Source organism: Bipolaris zeicola (assembly GCF_000523435.1).
Source record: "Bipolaris zeicola 26-R-13 unplaced genomic scaffold scaffold_217, whole genome shotgun sequence".
Classification (NCBI taxonomy): domain Eukaryota; kingdom Fungi; phylum Ascomycota; class Dothideomycetes; order Pleosporales; family Pleosporaceae; genus Bipolaris; species Bipolaris zeicola.
Genome location: NW_006912266.1, coordinates 1 through 19,530, shown reverse-complemented (window position 1 = coordinate 19,530; position 19,530 = coordinate 1). Strand labels below are relative to the sequence as shown.

The following is a 19,530-nucleotide window of genomic DNA, read 5'->3' as shown; positions in this document are numbered from 1 at the left end:
CATTGGCTCGCAATCAACGTCGGCATTCCCCCCACCATCAGCTGTTATGGCGTCATCCGCGCCCCCAAGCAATGGCTCAAGCCGCAGCAGCCTAAATCCCTTTGCAAAGCGCGATGAGCATTCCTCCCAGGCTATACTCCTCTACAAAATCACCACATCGCTCAGCTACCTGCTCCTCGTCATAACAACCTTCTACTACACGTTCCATGCCCCGAGTGGTCACGGCGCCCACCGCTTCTGGAAGAATAACATCCCCACGCCATTTGCACAGAGCAGCCTCTTCACGTCGATATACTGGCTGATTCTATTTGCCGTGCAGCTCGTGTATGCCTACGCCCTGTACATGAGCGACACGGTATACGTGACCGCCGCAGCAAATATTGGCTCCCACTTTATTGCCAACAACTTGCTGCTCTTTGGCTTTGTCAATCTATTTGTCCGCAGCCACTTTTGGCTCGCAGAGGTGCTGCTCGTCATCAACTTTTTCAATCTAACTTTTGCCTACTTCCGACACAGCACCACGCCCCGCGCCATCCATATTGGCATCGTCAGCGGCCCACTTGCATGGAACTTTGTCGCCCTCGACTGGTGTGGTGCCATTGCCCTGCACACAAACCATGAGGCTTTCCGCATTGTTTGCAATCTCTTCATCTGGGGGTGGCTTGCCTTTGGCCTGTTCTTCCTTGTAGCCTACAAGGACTACACCATGGGATTTGCCCTGTCGCTTCTGGCGTTTTGTACGTCCCTTTTCCTTTCCCTTCGTCCTGCATGAAAAAACATATGAAAAAAAGAAATACGCTAACATTGTCCCCATGTAGCAACGGGAGTGGGTCAGTTTCTCACTCGCCCACATATTCTGCAATTGCAGTGGATCTTTGCTTTTACTATTGGCGGTCTCTTGTTCGTGCTCAGTCTTGCCGTCGGCGTGCCGGGTCTGCTGGGCCGCGATCCTTTCCCACGCGGCCACGTGGTCAGCGAGGATAGGGAGAGGGCACCACTGCTGGCTGATGACTGAAGAGCAGACAAGGGCGGGGTTCATGGCTGTTGAGCGTGATAATGATCGCTTTGGGCGTGCTTCCTTTCCAACAAGGTGTAAGTTTGCGGTGGAGGATTGAGTCACACTACGTTAGTGTGCATTTCTTTTGATAGCTTGTTATTTCTCCTATCCCATGGTTCAAGCATGCTCTTCTGGTACGTGGTGGACCCGATGAAATGGCAAGTCATGCCTGACTGGTAGGTGTATTATTACTCTATGTACACACTCCGCTCTGTAAATTGTTCAAAGCAGCAAGTCTTGATTTCCATCATTGACCCCTGGACTAATCACCATATGCTGCGGCTCATTCTGATTAACTACCCATCCCCCTCCAATCCCCCCGACTGGATCCGCAGTGATTGGGCTTCCGCCAAATGAGCTCTGTCGGCCCACACTTGCAAAATACATGTCGGCATCATTCACGGCACCCGCCATGCCGTTGCCGTTGCTGGGGCTCAGACTGCCATTGCCATTCGTCGTCACGTCCAGCTTAGTCCGCTCCGCCGCAGAGCGCTCCCGGGCTTGCTGAGCTGCCTTGAACGTTGGCAGCTCTTCCTTTTGCAACGCGGGCGAATCCTGTAGTTTTCGTGGCCGCGCGCTGCGGAACACTTGGTTTACTGGCTTCAGGTACACAGTTGCCAATGTCCCTACATTAAGGCACATTTCCTCCAAAGTGCCAGGGTCCAATTTCTCAGACTCTTCAGCTGTAATCGGAGGCTTCTCCCCCATGACCACCTTTTTCGCTTCCTCGGGTGCTGAAGAAAGAAGACGCCAATACATATAGCCTCGGTCCCGTAAGTCGGGATTGTCCGTTTCTTCCGTTGCCCACTTGAGCACCTTGGGCACGATGGCCGACCCTCGAGTAGGTCTCTGGATGAACAGCTTGACTGTGGCCGTAAGAAGAGCCAACTGCACTTCGTGTGTTTCTTCTTGGAATGTATCCAAGAAATCCTCAAGAAGAACATCAGAGTCCTCGATTCGGTCTGCATACTCACCAATCACCCAGATCATGGCCGCCTTTGCTTCGGGTTCATCAAGTGAGTCGAGGTTCTCGCATAATGTCGAGATGATGGACTCATACTGATTGGGATATTTGCGGAAGATGTTCCGGATAACGACCGTCGCTTCTTGCACAATGTACGATACCTTTGTACTGACGAGTGAGAGAAGAGTGCTGATGCAGAGCTGGGCTGCTGGAGCGATCTTAATGGCGAGCTTGCCAATAGCACGGACGGATTTTCGGACAAAATCAACGTCAATTTCAGTGGCATATCTAGTTGTTGTTAGTTGAGTAGGTCAAGGAAAGTTGAAGGGCAGAAACTCACTCTGCCAGCTCAGTCAACACCTCCTTGATGTTGCGCTCAGTGGCCAGCATGAAGATGAGCTCGAGCTTGGTGACCTTGACATAAATGGGGTCGTTGTATTTACAGAAGAAAACGCGGATATCGTTGCGCAAAACCTCCGGTCGACGTTGTAGGATAAGAAGTGCATTGCGAAGGGCCAGGTACTGAATCTCCGGGCCTTTGGAAAGAAGGGTGACTAGCGGTGGGGAAAGCTTGTTACATAAAGAAGTGATGACCTTTTGGTCGGATATATAGTTCATTAAGTAAAGGATAACGCGGATGCAGGTAAGAACGACGGCGGAATTCGAATGTGAAAGGCGAGGAGATATGCGTTCGGCGAGGATAGCGGCTTCGCTGTTGTCTTGAGGAACATAGTTCATCATGGCTTCAAGGATATATGTCTGGCCCCATTCAGAGCAGTCTGGCAAGATGGAGACAATCTTGGAGGCGCTAGCATAGTCGATGGTGAGCTTGATGTTCTCGCTTCGTTCCCAAATATCCATGAGGCTGGCGAGTGCACTCGACACTACGGTGGGGTTCTCGTCCCTCAACATGCCATTGAGCTTATCGATGAGGTCCGACTGCTCGACCAGATGTCGGTCGTGGTCGTAGAGTTTAGCGACGCAAAAGGCGGCGGTTTTTCGCACATAAGGGTCGGCGTCTTTGAGAAGGTTCTTTAGGTGTGGAACAGTGGCTTCGACAAATTCGCGAACATGCACGTAGGACATTGTGCGTAGGGCAAGGGCGCGCACGAGGGGGTTACTGTCGTTCATGTCCTCCTGTATGATGGGCAATGCCTTGAGGGCAATGTCAGGTTTTATCCTGGCATAATTGACCAAATACAGAAAGCACCTGCGTCTTCGTCAGCAGGGTACATGCAGCAAATTCAGAAGGTTACGCACATCTTCTTGATTTCCAGGCTAGGTATATGCATGCAGCCAACGATGTCTGGGAAGAGGGCGACCATGTCGTTGTTGCTCATGGTCATGTTTGCGACAATCTTCTTGAGGGCCGTCTTCTTTGCCGAGAAGTTCTTGTCCTTCTTGCCGCCGCTGTTGAGCTCGAGGCGGAGTTCGGCGACCTTGCCCTGTGGAACGGGTGATGGGTGTAAGCGTAGGCTATCGAGAGCGTAGGGGAGAAACATGGTGGAGGGATGGACAGAAGACGTACCCTCGCGAAGAGCTTTGCATCCTGGCCGCCCTGGCTCATGGTGGGCTAGTTATCCTGATATCTGCCTGGCCGTTGCGCAATCAACAAATGGACCCTCGCCCAGCTGGCGCCCCTCTCTGTTGGTGGATGCGGGTGGTGGTAATGCGGGGTCTTGAGAGATTAGCTTATTCGCTCGTGTGTCGGACGTGGATGGCGTAGCGCATGTCGTAGCGAGGGTGGCAGAGGGATTGGGGCGGGCGTCCGGGGGATTGGGAGACGGGGGTTCGGACGAGTGGTGACTTTTATGGATGGAGACACGCCCGGCGGCGGTCAACACGGAGGAGGGGACGTGCATCCCTGCCAAGCACTCCCGCACTTCGTCTCCACCTACGGCGCGCTCCGCACCACCGCAGCCGCAATACCATCACCACCGCCGCCACCATCCGCGTCTTGAAGCCACAGCCACAGCCAGGCACACATCTACGCCCATAACCACCCGTCCACTCCTCGAGTACAAATGGCTGCTGCCCCGCCTCCACCCCCACAATGGGTCGTCGACCTCAACTCGACACCCGCATCCAAGCCCAAGAATCCCGCTCTCATCGACCCGCCTGGCTACACGGCCTCGCTGACCAAGAAGGAGCGTTCCCAGGCCTCCAAAAATCAGCGCGTGCCTCCGACCGCAGACGAGATGGACACGCTCAAGATGAAAAAGGCCTGGGAGGTTGCCATTGCCCCCGCTAAGCAGCTGCCCATGAATGCCTTTGGTACTTATTTCCGCCTTCCATTACACCTCCACCTTCACTAACTAGGCAAACAGGCATGTACATGACTGGAAACACGCTCCAAATCTTCTCCGTCTTCATGGTATTCACCCTCTTCAAGACGCCCGTCCTCGCTGTCCTTGGCCTCCAACGCACCTTTGCCCCATACCAAACCCCCGGCACCGCCGGCCGCCTGCTCGGAGTCAAACTCGTCTACATTGCCTGCAATCTGCTCATGTTAGCCCTCGGAATCTGGAAGGTCAATGCAATGGGTCTGCTGCCTACGACGCGGTCAGATTGGCTGGCATGGGAAAGCGAAAGAACATGGTCAGAAAGAGCTGTGCCCCAGGAATGGCTGTAGCCTTTTTTATTCCACTTGGAATACACAAATTGAACATATGAAGCTCTCTGTGTCCATGGCCTCTACAAACCGATCTTCTGTTAATCCGTTCCTTTCTCCTTGATTCTGATCGTCTCTTTGCTTTTTTTCACAACCGCCTAATCCCTAGTCTTCGTCTCCACATTTTCCACACCAACAACAGCAACTGACCCATCGTCCCTAACGACCTTTGTCACTTCCTTCTGACTCCTCAATTTGAGAACTAAAGGGTTTCGCACTGCACACTCGAGTTCTCCGGCTGTCGTCAAATCTGCATGGAGCAGCCTCATGATGTCTCTCGGCATCGTTTCGGGACCAACATGTCGCATGTCTTGCGCTATGCCTACTAGTGACCTTTGTAAGCCTTGTATGTCCATATCTCCTTCGTAATCAGCTGTAGTCATGCTCTTAATCTGAGCTAGAAGAAGGTTTTGCTCGCCTTGTTTTTCTCGGACTCGACCACGAACGTCCCGTTTGGAACGTCTAGATGGGGCGGCGTCGCTCTGCTTGATCATGATTTCTCCCAAGACCACCAGCACGCCTCTCACATCCAGGGCTGTATCTTTTGCCGCTGCTGATGCACAATCTGAAAAATTAATCAGTTGCACATCCGGGTACCCACGATACCGATGGTGCATGTACACCGGGTACAAGCTCAACATGACATTGGACGCCTCGATCCTGCCATGCACCAGGCCATGCTCATGCAAGAAATTGACCGCCTCGATCAAAGCGATACAGACATGCGCCATCAGCCAGTCTGGAATGTGCCCGCTCCTACAGCAGCTGCTCCTTTCACTGAATTCCTCAAGCGTGGGCCCAAAGATAGGGCGCAAAACCATGTACGATGTCTCTGGCGCCTCTGTGTGCTGAGACCCCAGTACATATGACCCTATATGCAGCGTGGTCACTTCCCCGGCCATTCTATGGATCTCCTCTACCACCTCGACTTCTCTCCGCACCTTCTCTTTCTCCGTAGACATCTTGACCACTACGAGCTGCGGTAGCATCTCTATCTGCCCCGAACGTAGTAACGATGTTCGGTTTTCCTGTATATTTTGGTATAGCACGTGTCCAAGCCTCTCATACTCGAGTAGACTAAGTTGCTGCTGTAGGCGTTCGTTCCCAGTCATCTTCCCAAACGCCGCCAAGATTGGTGCGCATCGGTTTGAAAGATCTTCGTCAATGTCCATTGTGGGCTCAGAAGAGGAAGGAAGAGTGCGTGGAAGACAGAGATATACCCCTGTACTTGAAGAGCTTTTTGAAAGAGTCTTCACTACACGAAATACTGCGCCTGGCGGTCGCGCCACTGTAGGAGTTGGTTCCGACATGATTTCTTTGGTGTTGAGAATCTTCACGGTGTGGAGTCAGGATTGGGAAGTTGGCAAACGAGGGGTGGGTGAGAGGAGAATTATAGATTGCTGAATTTACGACTATGATAAAGTTGGTTTGCGGGGTGAAGACGGAATGAGGTGAGGCCCTAGTGATGGTGAATGGGAAACATCTGACCAACTATTGTGGGTTGCGGTCCATAACATAATGGCTATTGTCTGTTTGCTCCAAGTATCCGCTACATGCAACTTGCTTCACATGTATCACCGATCTAGTTAACCAGAAGCTGACCTTGTGCGGCCGTACTCTTTCAACGACTTCTCTATCCTCTCAAACAAACCTTCACGCCACCCTCCAGCTCCATCTTCCTTATGACCGACGCCGTAGTCAAACTGCCATGCCAATATACTCTCTGCCCTCGCTCCATCTGTTGCCTCGAGAGTGCCCACTGCTACATCAATGAAGCGCGGTCTCGTGCTCACAGTATAGAAGATAGTAGTAGAGCACGTATTGCAGAAATATCGATGCACACCAGGCGACGATTCGTAATATACCAGAGAGCCAATTCGTGTATCCTTGCTATTGACCAAAGCAGCCAAGTCTTGCATGTTTGATGGAAATTCGTTCTCGTCCGTAGAGACGGGGAAAGAGATGTGTTGCAGATCTGCAAATGTCCAACAGAAGACGTCGTTTCCAGTATGTAACCGACAGCTATCGCAGCCACAGAGCTCGGCCTTCAGCCTTCTACTAGTTGGATCCACGTTCCAGGGTAATTGCTCAGTGGCGACATTATCGTAGTTGCCGCGATTCAGGACGAGATCTACGCCTCGGCATTTACATCGAATGGGTATGGCGTTTTGTCGCTCCGTAATTGTATCTGTTGATTTCAACTGCAATTGCCAATCATCTGCCAGCTCTTCTGCACTATCGCCTCTAGTTTCGGTCTTGAAACACTTCAAAGGTGGACCGGAAGCATTGATATACTTCATCCATACGCTTGCGCCTCCATCTTTTGTATCGCCTATGAATCCCATGTGCGACCATTTCACCACTTCCACATCGCACGCAAAGTTGTTTAGTGCGCCCGTCACCATGAGCAGCGGCTTCGTCTCATCTTTGAAGGCGCCAATCATGGGAGTAGAGCATTTTGCGCAGAACAGAAGGTTGAATGCTGGACTGAAGTTGAAGAGCTTGTAGCCTGAGAGGTCAACTGTAGAGCGTGGCGAGGGCCAGTACGCTAGCGAACTGTAAAGAGAGCCCGACACATGCCGACAAGTGTCACAGTGGCAGATATGCGCTTTCAGAGGGAGACTGAACTTGGGGATAGTGGTGATATGAACGTGTGTCTTGCAAAGACAAGATGCTGTCAAAGTGATTGTATCGTCGGTCATATCGGGGGTAAAGAGGTTTGGAATTGTAGAGTTGAATAAAGTGGGAGCTAGAGTAGCCGACCACGGTATCGAAAATTGTAATTGCTATATTTGATTGTAATTAGGCATCATCGTATTTTCTTGAATACGGGCAACGTCATAGGGTTGGGAGATATTGGTCAGCATTGCGGGGCTGGCAAACTGACGTCTCGTACCTCGCATTCATGCACAAGGCCACAAAGATATGTGATCAGTCATTTTATGGTAAGATTTGGCAAGCCCAGTATGCATCGCTACGTCTTCACAACCCGCATGACGTCGAACAAGCCGACTTTCTGCTTTTCTGACAGGCCATCTTTCAATGCGCCAGTTACGTGCTCGCTGACTCTTCCACGCTGGTTGCTAACAACTGTCGTCTGCCCTTTTTTGAACTCGCATGTCCGGCCTGTCGTTCCCGAGATCCACATCTTAATAGCATTGAATGATGGGTTGTCCAGAAGGTTTGTTCCGTATGAGGAGGCCCACGGGGCGTCGACTTGCCAAGGTTCTAGACATTCACGAAGATCTGCTGAAAACGCTGTGACGACGATAAGCTGCCGTTGCTGTCTTGATGCAGAAGCACCAGGGGCTAAGCTGCTTTCGCCTGCGCTTGGATTCTTCAGTTCGTCGACTAACCACTGGAGGTCTCGCTCGTGTTCGGCGTTGTGCTTCTCTACACTCCAGTCTTGAATCCCATCGACCTCGTCAAACTCTGGCATCTTGCGCAAAGCAGCGCTTGCATCCGACTTTGGAATCTGACTCCAGAGAGTGCACCCTAACAGTGTGATGTTCGTTCCCGGCACATCACTTCTCGTCTCGTAGAGTATCTCCAACCTGCCTTGTGTTGCTGGCTCTTTTTCCAGCTGATGTGCTAACTGCAGGCCTTCCATCCATCCAACTCCATGGAATTCGAGTGCCCCAAGAACCAAGTAGACTTTCTCATAAAGGTTACATCGCCGTATGAGAAAGGCGAGATATTGTTCATAGTCAAGTAGGCGGCCAATATTTCCAGCGAGGATTAAATACGGCGCTGCTACTGGTATGTGAAAGGTAAGATACTGTGATTCGTGGTCAAGGTGGAGATCCGAGAGAACTTGGAATGAAGTCTTGGGTCCGGAGAAAAGGCCTGACAGCCGCCGCATCTTGGAAATTTGCATATCAGCCTTGTTGTAGATTGTTGCGTAATCCAGGGCCAGCCAATAGGATGAGATTATCGCGACTGCGATGGGGACCGTGGAAAAATATGTATGGGTATGAACCAAACAAGAAGAAGGAGAAGAGCTGAAGAAAGCGGGAATTATACTAGTCTACTGCGCACAAACGAACGGGATCGCGTAGCTCCGTCTGATGCGCAGCAGCTGAGAAAGGCTGAGCCTCAGAAAGCTGACAATGCAGCATCGAAGCCTACCGCATCTTCTCGCACATAACGGTGCAGAGGCCTACACCGCACAACAACAACAACAACATCCATCGCTGTCAACCCTGTTGTGTCCGAAATTAGATGCAAAGGTCCTCTTATGTTGCGTTGTCAGTGTTGCGAGGCGGTGGCTGTGGGAAAAGAAGGATCCCGCGAGCGACTGAATTAGAATCTGCCTAAGCTGAGTTGAGATGGCGGCCTTTGTCAGCTCCACCATCTCCGCTCACCTTGCTTGTTAGTCCTACTCGCTACGCCAACAGTAATGCATGCCATCGTCAACTCATTTGCAACGGTCCTGCCGTCTTGGGATCTTTGATTACCTGACTCTCGTCCCACCCGCTAAGCAAAGCCTTCCGTCATACAAGCATCAAGCCTGCCCGTTCAGTCGTAGGTAGCTAGCGAATCTGACTTTGACGAGCCCTAGTGGTGGGTATTCTTTCTTTTTCTTTTTCTGCATAGTTATACGCTCATGCGACATCCCCTCTCCTCTCTTAGTTGCCATCTAGCTGATTTACTTTGCGCGTCAAGAGGACCTTGCATTGCGAACATACTGCAATCCATATCAACAAATTGGGAGTACCAAACTTCCCCTCGAAAGTACGAGTCACGTGATATACACTCTTCGCTTTGGCTTGGTATTCCCCTCTGCCTCGGTCCCGGGAACACAAAGTAGCCGCCTTTCGAGAAGCCGAGCGTATTAGGCGCAGACACAAGACGCGGAACATTCCTATGGTTCCGCGATATTGGCTTGGGACTCAAGAGCTGAACATACGTTATCCGGTTAAATGTACGCTGTCTTTGCACATCCCCTGCTATGCAGCTTACCGGCTGGTTCCAAGTATCCTTGCAATGACATCGATCTTTGATCCCATAAAAATCTTTACGTTTGGCGTCCTTGGTTGATTTATTCAGATAAACTGTCTTTAACCTACCCCCAATATCACCTACAATTTTGGAAAGGATTTGGTAAGACTCCAAACCTACTACAATGGTGAGGCTGAAGTCTTAATGCATCTAGCGTCTCACCATAGACGGGTCGAGATTGCACCTGCGCGATCTATCAACCTGGGACCTGGAACCATTCAACCAGTAATGGCTAAGAATAGTCTTGCTGTATGCATGCCAAGTATGAGTTCCAGGTACTCGTTCAATATATCACTGCATCTGCTTGAAAGGCTACACCGGCCCTTTTGACCGTCGGGAGAATGTTTGCCAGGTGACTTGTGTTTGTACTGGGATACAAGTCAATTCCACACAGTCAATTCGAGGGCATGTGGTTGTGGTATGCGCTAGCGTGGAGCGTGTCACACGTTCAATTACCTAGCGCATGGGAAAGCTAACGAGAAGGGGGGCAAATCAAGTTCGTCATGTAACAATTCCTCAGACTACGCTAGAGATTTGTATTACACACCAGACTCAAAAAAGCATGTGTAATTTAAGTCAGGTATTACAGCAGCTTTCCGCAACTAGTTTTACCTCTCGTATCTGAGGATCCGCCATCCAGGCACAAGTTACCTTCCCCTTTGCTCATCTGGCCAATGATTTAGGCTGCATATCCCGCTCCGCTGTCAGCTACCATGCGACTGGAAACTATGTTTCTTCCTTGACCATGTGGTCAAATACCATGCAACTAAAGTGCGGCAAAATCGATAGATCAACGCCACGAGGGCCCTACGGCATTCATCAGGCCAGGTGCAAAGCCGAGGGTCTTCGTATTCATCTATTCCGAGTGTCTAGAGCTCATGGTGGCTTTGATAGTCGAATTTCAATCTAAGATGTCTAGCAAATCATCTTCGATTCTGGTATGCGTAGGCTGACTTTGCTTTCGAACTTGTACCCTGGCATGGAAAAAAGGTTGATATAAAAGCTGTTGTGATCACAACATTGTATCGATCCAGAGTCGACATCATCTTTTATCCATTCGTTTCAACATCATAAACCACAATGAAGGCTCTCTCCTACCTCAGTTATGCCCTTCTGGCATACATCCCCCTGGCCGAAGCTCACCCCGGCATGGGTGACACCATGGCCGAAATGCGCTACCTAGCCGCTCGGGAAAAGCGCCAGACTTCCAAAGAACTCATTGGCGATCTCAAGACTCTCGCAGATTCTAAGCTTACAGCTATCGGCAAAGACATCAAAGCCATTATCCTGGACCAGAAGTCTGCCGAGTCCACTGTCATGGATACATCGATCCCAGTTGGCAACATCGGAAGTGCAGCTTGCAAAGCTGATTTGTGTTGCCATTGGAAGTGGCTCGCATATGAGATGACAGCCAAGTTTAACGGTACCTCCGGTCGTTGCAATAAATTCGCCCGTCAAGCTGTGCGTCTGGGCTTCCACGATGCAGGTGTCTGGTCGAAGAGCAGTGGCTACGGTGGTGCGGACGGCAGTATTCTCCTTAGTGATGAGATGACGAGAACCGACAATAATGGGCTTGCAGCCATTGCCGACCAGACAAAGAAGTGGTATACTAAATACAACCAATATGGAATGAGTATGGCAGACATCATCCAGTTCGGCGCCAATGTCGCGACTGTCGTTTGCCCGCTCGGCCCCCGTCTCCGCACCTTCGTTGGCCGCAAAGACAACAGCAAAGCGGGCCCCACTGGTCTTTTGCCTGGGGAGAAGGACTCGGCAGATAAGCTCATCAAGATGTTTCAAGACAAGACTATCGACGCCCATGACCTCGTAGCCCTGGTAGGCGCACACACCACGTCGCAGCAGCACTTTGTCGACACCAGTCGCGACGGTGACCCACAAGACTCGACACCCGGTGTATGGGATATGGCCTTCTACCCTCAGACCACCAACAACGCTCCGCCTCGTGTCCTCAAGTTCCAAAGCGATATCAACTTGAGCAAGGACTCGAGAACAAGTACATCCTGGGCGCAGTTCAGCGACAGGGCTACTGCACAAGGAAGGTGGAATTCAGTAAGTATTTTCAATCATGCTGTTCGAGAATCCAAGCTGACAGAATGATCAGGACTATGCCAAAGCCTATACGCGTCTGTCGTTACTCGGTGTCAACAACATCAATGATCTCAAGGAATGCACCGGTGTCCTGCCTGCCGAGCGCAAATCATTCGTCAACGAAGACCAAATCGTGCTGGATAGGTGGCTACAAGGAGAGTTTGATCAGCTCAATAACTTGGTGGATGATGCTATTCAGCTGACAGGTGTCATTTCGGGTAGGGACACGGAACCGTAGAGTGCTCGCATCGTATCATTACGTATGAGAAATTGCTGGTTACGATATGTTTCATGTAGAATGAGTGCTCTGCATATCCTAGATAGAAAGCTTTGTAGCTCATTTGCGCTCTTGACTCTTGAATCGTCAGTCTGCATTGTTTGTTCACCGAACTCTTTTGTTGTTGCAGCCTATGGACTGTGCAGCAACTACTCATGTCCAGGATCAGTGAGCAAGAGGAATCCTTGACATTATACTTGCTCCTGAATTTCCACACCGAGTTGATCGGACAGAGACTGTACGATAATAGGTAATAGGCCGCGAGAGAAACACGCCAAGAATGTGTGTGGAAAGATGGTTTGGCAATTTCTGGATCGTAGTCGGACTGATTCTAGGAAGAACAAAGACTTTCTTTGTGGACATCGCCTCCGTGAATCTGTAACGTTAAGTCCGCAACCATCTTTACCCTTGGTGTGATCGTTTCTCCTGAACACCCGAGAGAAGTGGTTCTATGACTCGAGTGTATTCTTCGAGAAAGCTGTTGTATCCTGTTCCTACAGTTGATGTCGCGCGGGCTATTAGTCAATTGCAGCAACGCGTCTCGCGCACTGCCGAATAGCTGCATGCATACAATTGCACTGGGGCCAGGCTCCACACGAGAGAAATTCACAATGTTTCCGATTATAAAGTAGCGTTTAACGTTTTCTTGTGAGTCTGCTGCATCCTGTCCACGTTACTCATACTGTCGACGCAGGTCCTTGATTGCCAACCACAAATCTCAAGACAATGTCTTTCTCCCTATACTCGAGCTGGCGAGCCGAAAGATCCAGTCGTATATATAACATACAGCTCCGTGGACAGAGTAGAGACCACCGAATGCCTGGTCGTGTCGCTGAGCTGCTCGAGGGGAATATGGCGCACGGACCGGCGTGAAGTTGGTTGCTTCCAATCTTGCCTGCCCCTCATGATCACACCCCCCTCAGCTCATCTGCTCCAGCGACATTGGCAATAGACAAAGTCTTTTGCTTCTCTTTTTGGAATAGCTGTCGTCTTTCAGCAGACGGATTTGCTTCAGACTAACGCACGCCTCTGACAAGGAAAGGGACCGAGAGCTCCGCCGAAGACACCGAGTCAACAACAGAAACCCTCCCCTCGGCGATCACCAGAGACACCACAAAAAGCCACCGATATTCTTCATCGATTGGAGCAGCTGCAAATGGATTTCCCATATTCGGAAAGCTCATTGCAGGCAGGCCTTGACGCGGCTGAATGATCTTGCATTAGCGGACACCCGCGAACCCCACCCCACTAAGGGATGTCTGCATAGTGGTTAGCATACCCGGATAACAATATACCTTGTCCACGGGACCAGAGAACAAGCGGAACATGGCATCGGCTGTCGGCCCTTAGGTAATGCTTGATAGACAGATCGTCACAATCCTTCGCATCTAGGTGGCATCGGGTACTTGATGAACTCACCTAGCTCTTTGTTAGAGGACTTCCTCTTTGGTCACTGCAATCCCACTCACCTACAAGCAGGTCAGTGTTATAGTCAAGTATGACTTTCTGTGTCTCTTGATATCGCCACAAGAGCATTCTGTCTTACAAACTTGACACAATCCGCCAGTACGCGATCTCATCTCTTTCCTTCGCTCAATCTTAGCCATGTACGGGCCGTGCGCCGAGACGTTTTTCCCATCAACCTGAATAGGGGACGGAGATACACATATGCGAATGCGATCGTAGCGATATCATATTTTCTCAATATCGGAGTGACAGGTGGCTGCAGGAAGACACATACACATCGGGCGTGTACAATTTGCCACACCATCTCGAAAATCTGTATGCCGGGAGACATGTCGACCAATTGCCAAAACCCAAAGCTTGCAAGGCCAACTTTCGATAGACTAGACAGCTGCATGTCTCGCTTCGAGATGTGCTTTTTTGCCGACAATGACGAAGTCCTACGTAGGTCATCACCCATGTACCATTTCCGGATAGCACGATCGTCCTTCGGAGTCACGACTTTAGGAATAGCCGCAATTCTCCTGCCTCTTTGATGTCCACCCCTGGTGGTCGGATTGAATGTTAGGAGCGAAAAAGTGGTTATTCGCCGTATGGGTCCGCTCTCCTCCCCATGTCTTTGTTACATGGTTCTGCTCCATGGTTCGCCATTGCGAAAGAAGCACGCTTAATCCTAATACCAGGCAGCCCTTTTTCGCGTCGGCTGTCAAGCATCGAGACACTACACACGAAAGGAGCTATTGGGTTCCCCAGTATATGAGATCTGGGCTAAGCCATATGTCGAGAGCGCCTTGTGGTGTGGATACTGTCACTGAATGTCCTTGGGCGATGAAGGCTCGATCGGCCATGGAAGGTCGATCTTTGGCTTTTTTAATCAGTGTTTCAGTATTCACACCTACCTTGGTCCACTTCAGCGTTCTTGACTAGAGTGTTGGGGGTGTTGTTTAACAGCTGACCTAGGAATCACACCGCTGCATTACCCCGCTTGAACGAATGCTTTACCGGAATGGCAATGGATACGGGAGTTAAAGAGCAGGAAAAAGGAACATTGGGATTCCATAAGATATACGCATGTCGCTAGTGAAAGTTTGCGGCTTTGTGGCCGTTTGAGACGACAATGCTTAGACCTGTTTATCTTTATTTCGACGACTCCATGGTTACTTGCGACATCAGAATTAACTTTTGGGCTTCTGTTCCCAATGTTGGAAAAAGGTCTGCTGGAGTAGAGGCGTGTCACACGATGCCAATGGAATAGCGGTCTAGGAAATGAAGCCTGCTGCAATCGATTACTCTGTTCTTGACGACAAGTCGACAGTAAGACCATCCTGAGAACCCCGGAATAGGAGACTGAACCTCGCAAATGGCAAGACATCAGATCAGTGACTTGTTCTGGGGATCTTCCGGCACACATATGCAGCCGTTAATCTCAAGATCTTGTCAAATAGGTCGGGCAGTGTAATCAGAGGCGAGTTTCCCAGAAGGCGCCAGGGATGCTTGCCACACCAAATGGGGATTGCATACCCCATCATGCCACCATTGGCATTACCATTCGACCCCTAAACACCTTCTCTTTCTAAGACAGCATTGTTTATCCAACTCTTGGTATATGGCTTTCCATACTCCGGATACCACCGCTCCGCCTCACAGCCGAATGAGGCTATCTTATTATCTTACCATATATCTTTCTGTACGAAGGTGATACTATCACTCGCAAGCTTTGAACAATATCAGCGGTTCGTTGTGGGAATACCTGGCCGTACGCGTAAGCCTTACTGAGGGTTGAGTTTCATATCAGTCCTGACTGTCGTCGCAAGGGAACGAGTGGACTCATGGTTAATCTCATGCTGAAAATAGCCATTTGCATACCATGCTGTGTTCCTTGGAAGTACTGCCTCAGATGACATTGGATATGCAACCACTCATCGCCTCCGCTCCACCGTTACATGAATCATACAACAGATGTTTGAGCCTGTCTGCTGGCCCGAATCGCCTCACTACGGCCCCTTCTTTGTCTGGTTTTCTTTCCTTTCCATCTGTGGCGTCCAGTCGGAAGCAAGCGACTCGGCTGATGCTGAGCCAGCGCACAATGCAGGGTTCCGTGTGTGACAATGGCAAGCATATTGGCTGTGTTCTCGTCTCGCGTCAGCGTCTGGTCTTTATGTCGCCTCGCACCTTCATACCTGTCGCCCGTGCCGTTCTGTGGTCTTATCCTAGGATCTTGCCTTCCATGCTCTTCATTTGGCAGCCAGCCTCTGTTAAAAAAGAGCTGATGTTCAACGGTCGAGGAGTAGGGCTCTATGCGGAGAAGGTTCTGTGAGTGTGGCGACTCGTCATACTGGGCATTCGCATTTCGAAAGAAATCGTATGGTGTGCTGCAACCACGCCGCGCCTGCACTAGAACCCGTCTCCAACGTTGCATGGAATTCCGCTCGGGTTCGACAAGGTCGATCGGAACTACTCTATATTTATGTCAGTCATTCTTCCTCCGATATATAAGGGAGGGCCAACACGTGGCTTATCTTGTGAGCTTTGTCACATCTGTGAAACACAGCGGCATTCTCCGGTTTGGCCAGGTCCACACAGCATTTCCATACTCTTGAGAGCTCCTTGGTTGGGTTGCTGCCAATGCAGGTTCGCGTGAGGGTGTCAACACGTTGTCAGTCGTGCGCTCCTAGCCAGAAATGGCTGTGGTGTCCTGATCATCCGCTACGAATCTTCTGATGAGCATCCATTGGTGCCAATAGTTTTCCGACGCCTTTTATACCTCGTATCGCCGTCGTTTGTATGGTTGCTTTGAAGCCATGGGAGTCGAGTGCGTTGGCGGGGCTCCTGCGGAGAGAAAGCATATGATCACGACGACCGCCGAAGTTCTCAGGACGTGAGCCTGGCACTGTCGCTAAACTGCGGAAATTTCAATCAGTGTCTGAAAGTTTGATAGGACTCTCAGTTGGCGATGGCTACTGTCGGACAGCCCATCGAAGTCAGGCCACTGAATGGTGTTTCTGCCAACCACCCTCGCGAATACACACGTGGTGGAAGAGCTCTCTGCCCAGACAGTTCAGATTATGGACTGTCATGCCAAATAATCCGATCAAGTGCTGCGAAGGCTACGCCGGTCGAACAGAGATAGCCTGTTGTTAAGCTTGCTGGGCGGGGGGCTCCATCGGAGCCGCCACCTACAATGCTGACTACGAAGGGAGAGAGATGACCCTCAGTAGTCCATGAAGGCATTTTACAACTTCGAGAGCCTTCTGCGTTCTGTTGTGTTGATTCGTTGGCTGCCGCGAAAATGTTGGTGGGATGGCGGCGGAGTCGCGGATAGGACTGAGAGGTGAAGCCAGGGCACTGGCGCTATAACCAACAGCCACCAGCATCACAACACGCATGATGCGAAGGTCAGAAAAGATGGCATTCTCCTTGTCAAAGCTATCGACATGTGTGCAGCATCGTGCTCCCTGTCAGCAGTCTAGCAAGGGGTTAGCTTGTCCAAGCTTAACAAAGAAGATTGTTGCTCAAGATCCAACGAGAGGATAAGCAAACATATCCCGCAAGCACCTCTTGGCTGCACTCCACCAAAATCTAGAGAGCATATGCTGAAAGAGGCCATCTACAAATCACATTTTTTTGTGTCATCAGAGTAGAGAGCGTCCTGTTGCAGACTTGAGAGTTAGTTTTACAATAGGCTGCACATCTTCGCTTGCACTGCTGCATATCTCAATCTGCGTAAAGAGGTTGAGACTGCGGAACCACAAAATCTTCGCGTTGATAAACATCTGTTCCTACATCATGTATACATGCAATGATGCGGGTGGATGACAGGCATCCCTCTGGGCTAGAAAGCTTCATCCTCAAACGATGACGAAAATGGTTCTACCAAGATATTGATATCATTTGGTGCCAAACAACAAGCTTGGTTGCTCGCATAGAGTATGGGAAGGCTCTCGTCGTTAAGGATAGTCATTGGGAGACCCGATAGAGTGTGGCATCCTAGCAGAGTTGATGGTACATACTCAAGTGAAGCCAAGGCATGCCGCCCTACCGTTTGCAAGCTCTGGTACATCGCCGTTGCCCTGTCAGCCACTCACCCTCACTATCTCAGACCGGAGACCAAGGAATTTTATCTGCTATATAGGTTTGAAAAACCGGCACTCTTCCATAGAAACATGGCTGACGAAAAGATAGGAAAGGACGTAGAACCCCCCGGTCCGAATCTTTTTGCTCGAGGATATGGCTGTTTACAGAGTGAGGCTGCCGCGTTCGACTCGTGTGAGAGCAAGGAGTTGGTCTTCTTTTTGCCCCTGATTTTCTGCAAATGACCAGTAACTATGAATGCCACCACAGCTGCATTGCCTCGGGAACGGTGGACAAGGCTGCCTCTATGCTGATTCCGAATTATCCGTGTTTTTCATCGTTAATCGAGCTTTTCAACAAGGAATCATCACAGAAATGCCTCGGAAAGATGATTTGTAGACTCATCAGGGAATTGATATGAACAGCCCAAAAAGAAGTACAAGATCATACAACCAAAATTTCAGGATCACATGAGAGTTTAATTGGGGCCTTCGATGATCGAAGCCACAAAACGGGTCAATAAGTGCCTGAGACCTGGGCTAGTTATAGTTTGTTTATGAACATATCATGCTTCTAAAACTTGGTGGCAGTTGCAGCAGCGATGCATGCAGGAATTTCAATTAGATCGGAAACGATGAAGGCAATATTCCTAGCAGTTTTACATCAGTGGACAGGATATATTGAGCCTGATACTTGTGCCGGGATGATTCAGTGCTCAAATGATGTCTCGCTTTTGCGTCACATTCATCCTGTCAGTACCAGTTACCACGATAACATTGCGGACAGTAGAAGATAGAGAAGCTTTTGACTCTGCCTTGTCAAAAATCCTTCAGATCTCGCCGATCAGAATATATGATCGATTTCCCACGTACAAGTTTTTGACACTACAATTATGTTTATTACCAATAGAAGTCCTCGCTAATTCGGTTTCCGATTAGCAAGACTCTAGGATAGCATCATCAAACTCAAACGGTACTTCTAGAAAATCACCGAATGAGTAAAAGGGGGCAATATACAGATAACGATTTGTTAGAACCCTCAGGGGAAACACATATAAAGTCCACTGCGGTATTTTGGTAGTTCGCCAGCTGTCCAATGTTGCCGTTACGCTATCTTTGGGCGTTCTACAACAGATTTGCAGACATGAACATTTTTTTTCTCAAAGGTACTTCAAAAAAAAAGTAAAGAATATGTAGAGAGCGCTATTTATTAGTTGACTAGAAGTAAAGCCATTACATGGTTGAAAAAACATATCATCTCCACTAATTCAATGTTGCAGTTGATTAGAATTGAAATTTCGTCTTGACTTCTACAGCTCCTAAATACTCTCCGAATTACAGGAAAAGTATTAGGAGGCATTGGTTTTCTTCAACTTGAATAAGATTGACAAATGTATGATAATGTAGGCTGGCAAACAGGGCTCCACATCAGGATCTTAAAATTACGATTATCTCCACGAATATATTACAAATAATAAGAAGAATTCTCTCCTTAATAAATAACGAGACGGCCGAGGGCCTAGAGACGTCTACATTAAAAGGTAAAGGATTATTATAGAGCTTAAAGTTACGTAATATACTATCTTACTAAAACTAGCTATCTAAGATAGTAGTATATAAAGGGATAGTAGCGCTATCTTAACTAACTATCTTACTAAGACTAAATAGATAAAATAGTAAAACTAGAAGTAATAAGAATAGAAAAATAAGTAGATTTTATTATTACCATTATTATAGTTAACTTGAATTATACTTTTTTACTAGTTACTGTAATGGGCTGAACGCCCTTTGCCTCCTATATGTAACGGGCTGAACGCCCTTCGCCTCCTATACTGTAACGGCGCAGGCAAGACTGTTCGGATCAGTATCGGCAGTAGTGTCACTCAGAGGCATATGGGAGTGCGTGGGACATCAAAC

General features: G+C 49.4%; 10 protein-coding genes across 10 annotated transcripts; 5 read left to right on the top strand and 5 right to left on the bottom strand.

Annotated features, from left to right (window-relative positions):
* Positions 1 to 46: 46 nt before the first annotated feature.
* On the top strand, positions 47 to 1,015 carry COCCADRAFT_40284 (uncharacterized protein; the record flags this gene model as incomplete). The annotated part of the gene is made up of 2 exons (XM_007718182.1): positions 47 to 737; positions 819 to 1,015. 2 exons carry the CDS (start codon positions 47 to 49, stop codon positions 1,013 to 1,015), a joined length of 888 nt encoding a protein of 295 aa, XP_007716372.1.
* Positions 1,016 to 1,279: 264 nt separating this feature from the next.
* On the bottom strand, positions 1,280 to 3,523 carry COCCADRAFT_106819 (uncharacterized protein; the record flags this gene model as incomplete). The annotated part of the gene is made up of 3 exons (XM_007718181.1): positions 1,280 to 2,309; positions 2,362 to 3,231; positions 3,282 to 3,523. The coding sequence occupies 3 exons, from the start codon at positions 3,521 to 3,523 to the stop codon at positions 1,280 to 1,282; spliced, it is 2,142 nt and encodes a 713-aa protein (XP_007716371.1).
* Positions 3,524 to 4,045: 522 nt separating this feature from the next.
* COCCADRAFT_8446 (uncharacterized protein) lies at positions 4,046 to 4,653 on the top strand (the record flags this gene model as incomplete). The annotated part of the gene is made up of 2 exons (XM_007718173.1): positions 4,046 to 4,295; positions 4,349 to 4,653. 2 exons carry the CDS (start codon positions 4,046 to 4,048, stop codon positions 4,651 to 4,653), a joined length of 555 nt encoding a protein of 184 aa, XP_007716363.1.
* Positions 4,654 to 4,790: 137 nt separating this feature from the next.
* COCCADRAFT_106832 (uncharacterized protein) lies at positions 4,791 to 6,002 on the bottom strand (the record flags this gene model as incomplete). The annotated part of the gene is made up of 1 exon (XM_007718180.1): positions 4,791 to 6,002. The coding sequence occupies one exon, from the start codon at positions 6,000 to 6,002 to the stop codon at positions 4,791 to 4,793; it is 1,212 nt and encodes a 403-aa protein (XP_007716370.1).
* Positions 6,003 to 6,278: 276 nt separating this feature from the next.
* Positions 6,279 to 7,394, bottom strand: COCCADRAFT_106858 (uncharacterized protein; the record flags this gene model as incomplete). The annotated part of the gene is made up of 1 exon (XM_007718179.1): positions 6,279 to 7,394. One exon carries the CDS (start codon positions 7,392 to 7,394, stop codon positions 6,279 to 6,281), a length of 1,116 nt encoding a protein of 371 aa, XP_007716369.1.
* A 272-nt stretch (positions 7,395 to 7,666) lies between these two features.
* COCCADRAFT_40279 (uncharacterized protein) lies at positions 7,667 to 8,569 on the bottom strand (the record flags this gene model as incomplete). Its single annotated transcript, XM_007718178.1, has 1 exon — positions 7,667 to 8,569. One exon carries the CDS (start codon positions 8,567 to 8,569, stop codon positions 7,667 to 7,669), a length of 903 nt encoding a protein of 300 aa, XP_007716368.1.
* Positions 8,570 to 10,773: 2,204 nt separating this feature from the next.
* COCCADRAFT_8442 (class II peroxidase) lies at positions 10,774 to 12,040 on the top strand (the record flags this gene model as incomplete). Its single annotated transcript, XM_007718172.1, has 2 exons — positions 10,774 to 11,763; positions 11,816 to 12,040. 2 exons carry the CDS (start codon positions 10,774 to 10,776, stop codon positions 12,038 to 12,040), a joined length of 1,215 nt encoding a protein of 404 aa, XP_007716362.1.
* A 1,547-nt stretch (positions 12,041 to 13,587) lies between these two features.
* On the top strand, positions 13,588 to 14,079 carry COCCADRAFT_106856 (uncharacterized protein; the record flags this gene model as incomplete). The annotated part of the gene is made up of 1 exon (XM_007718177.1): positions 13,588 to 14,079. A coding segment is annotated over one exon (492 nt), but the record flags the coding sequence as incomplete, so codon positions are not given.
* Positions 14,080 to 14,541: 462 nt separating this feature from the next.
* COCCADRAFT_106839 (uncharacterized protein) lies at positions 14,542 to 14,769 on the top strand (the record flags this gene model as incomplete). The annotated part of the gene is made up of 1 exon (XM_007718176.1): positions 14,542 to 14,769. A coding segment is annotated over one exon (228 nt), but the record flags the coding sequence as incomplete, so codon positions are not given.
* Positions 14,770 to 15,491: 722 nt separating this feature from the next.
* Positions 15,492 to 15,968, bottom strand: COCCADRAFT_106842 (uncharacterized protein; the record flags this gene model as incomplete). The annotated part of the gene is made up of 1 exon (XM_007718175.1): positions 15,492 to 15,968. A coding segment is annotated over one exon (477 nt), but the record flags the coding sequence as incomplete, so codon positions are not given.
* Between the last annotated feature and the right edge of the window lie 3,562 nt (positions 15,969 to 19,530).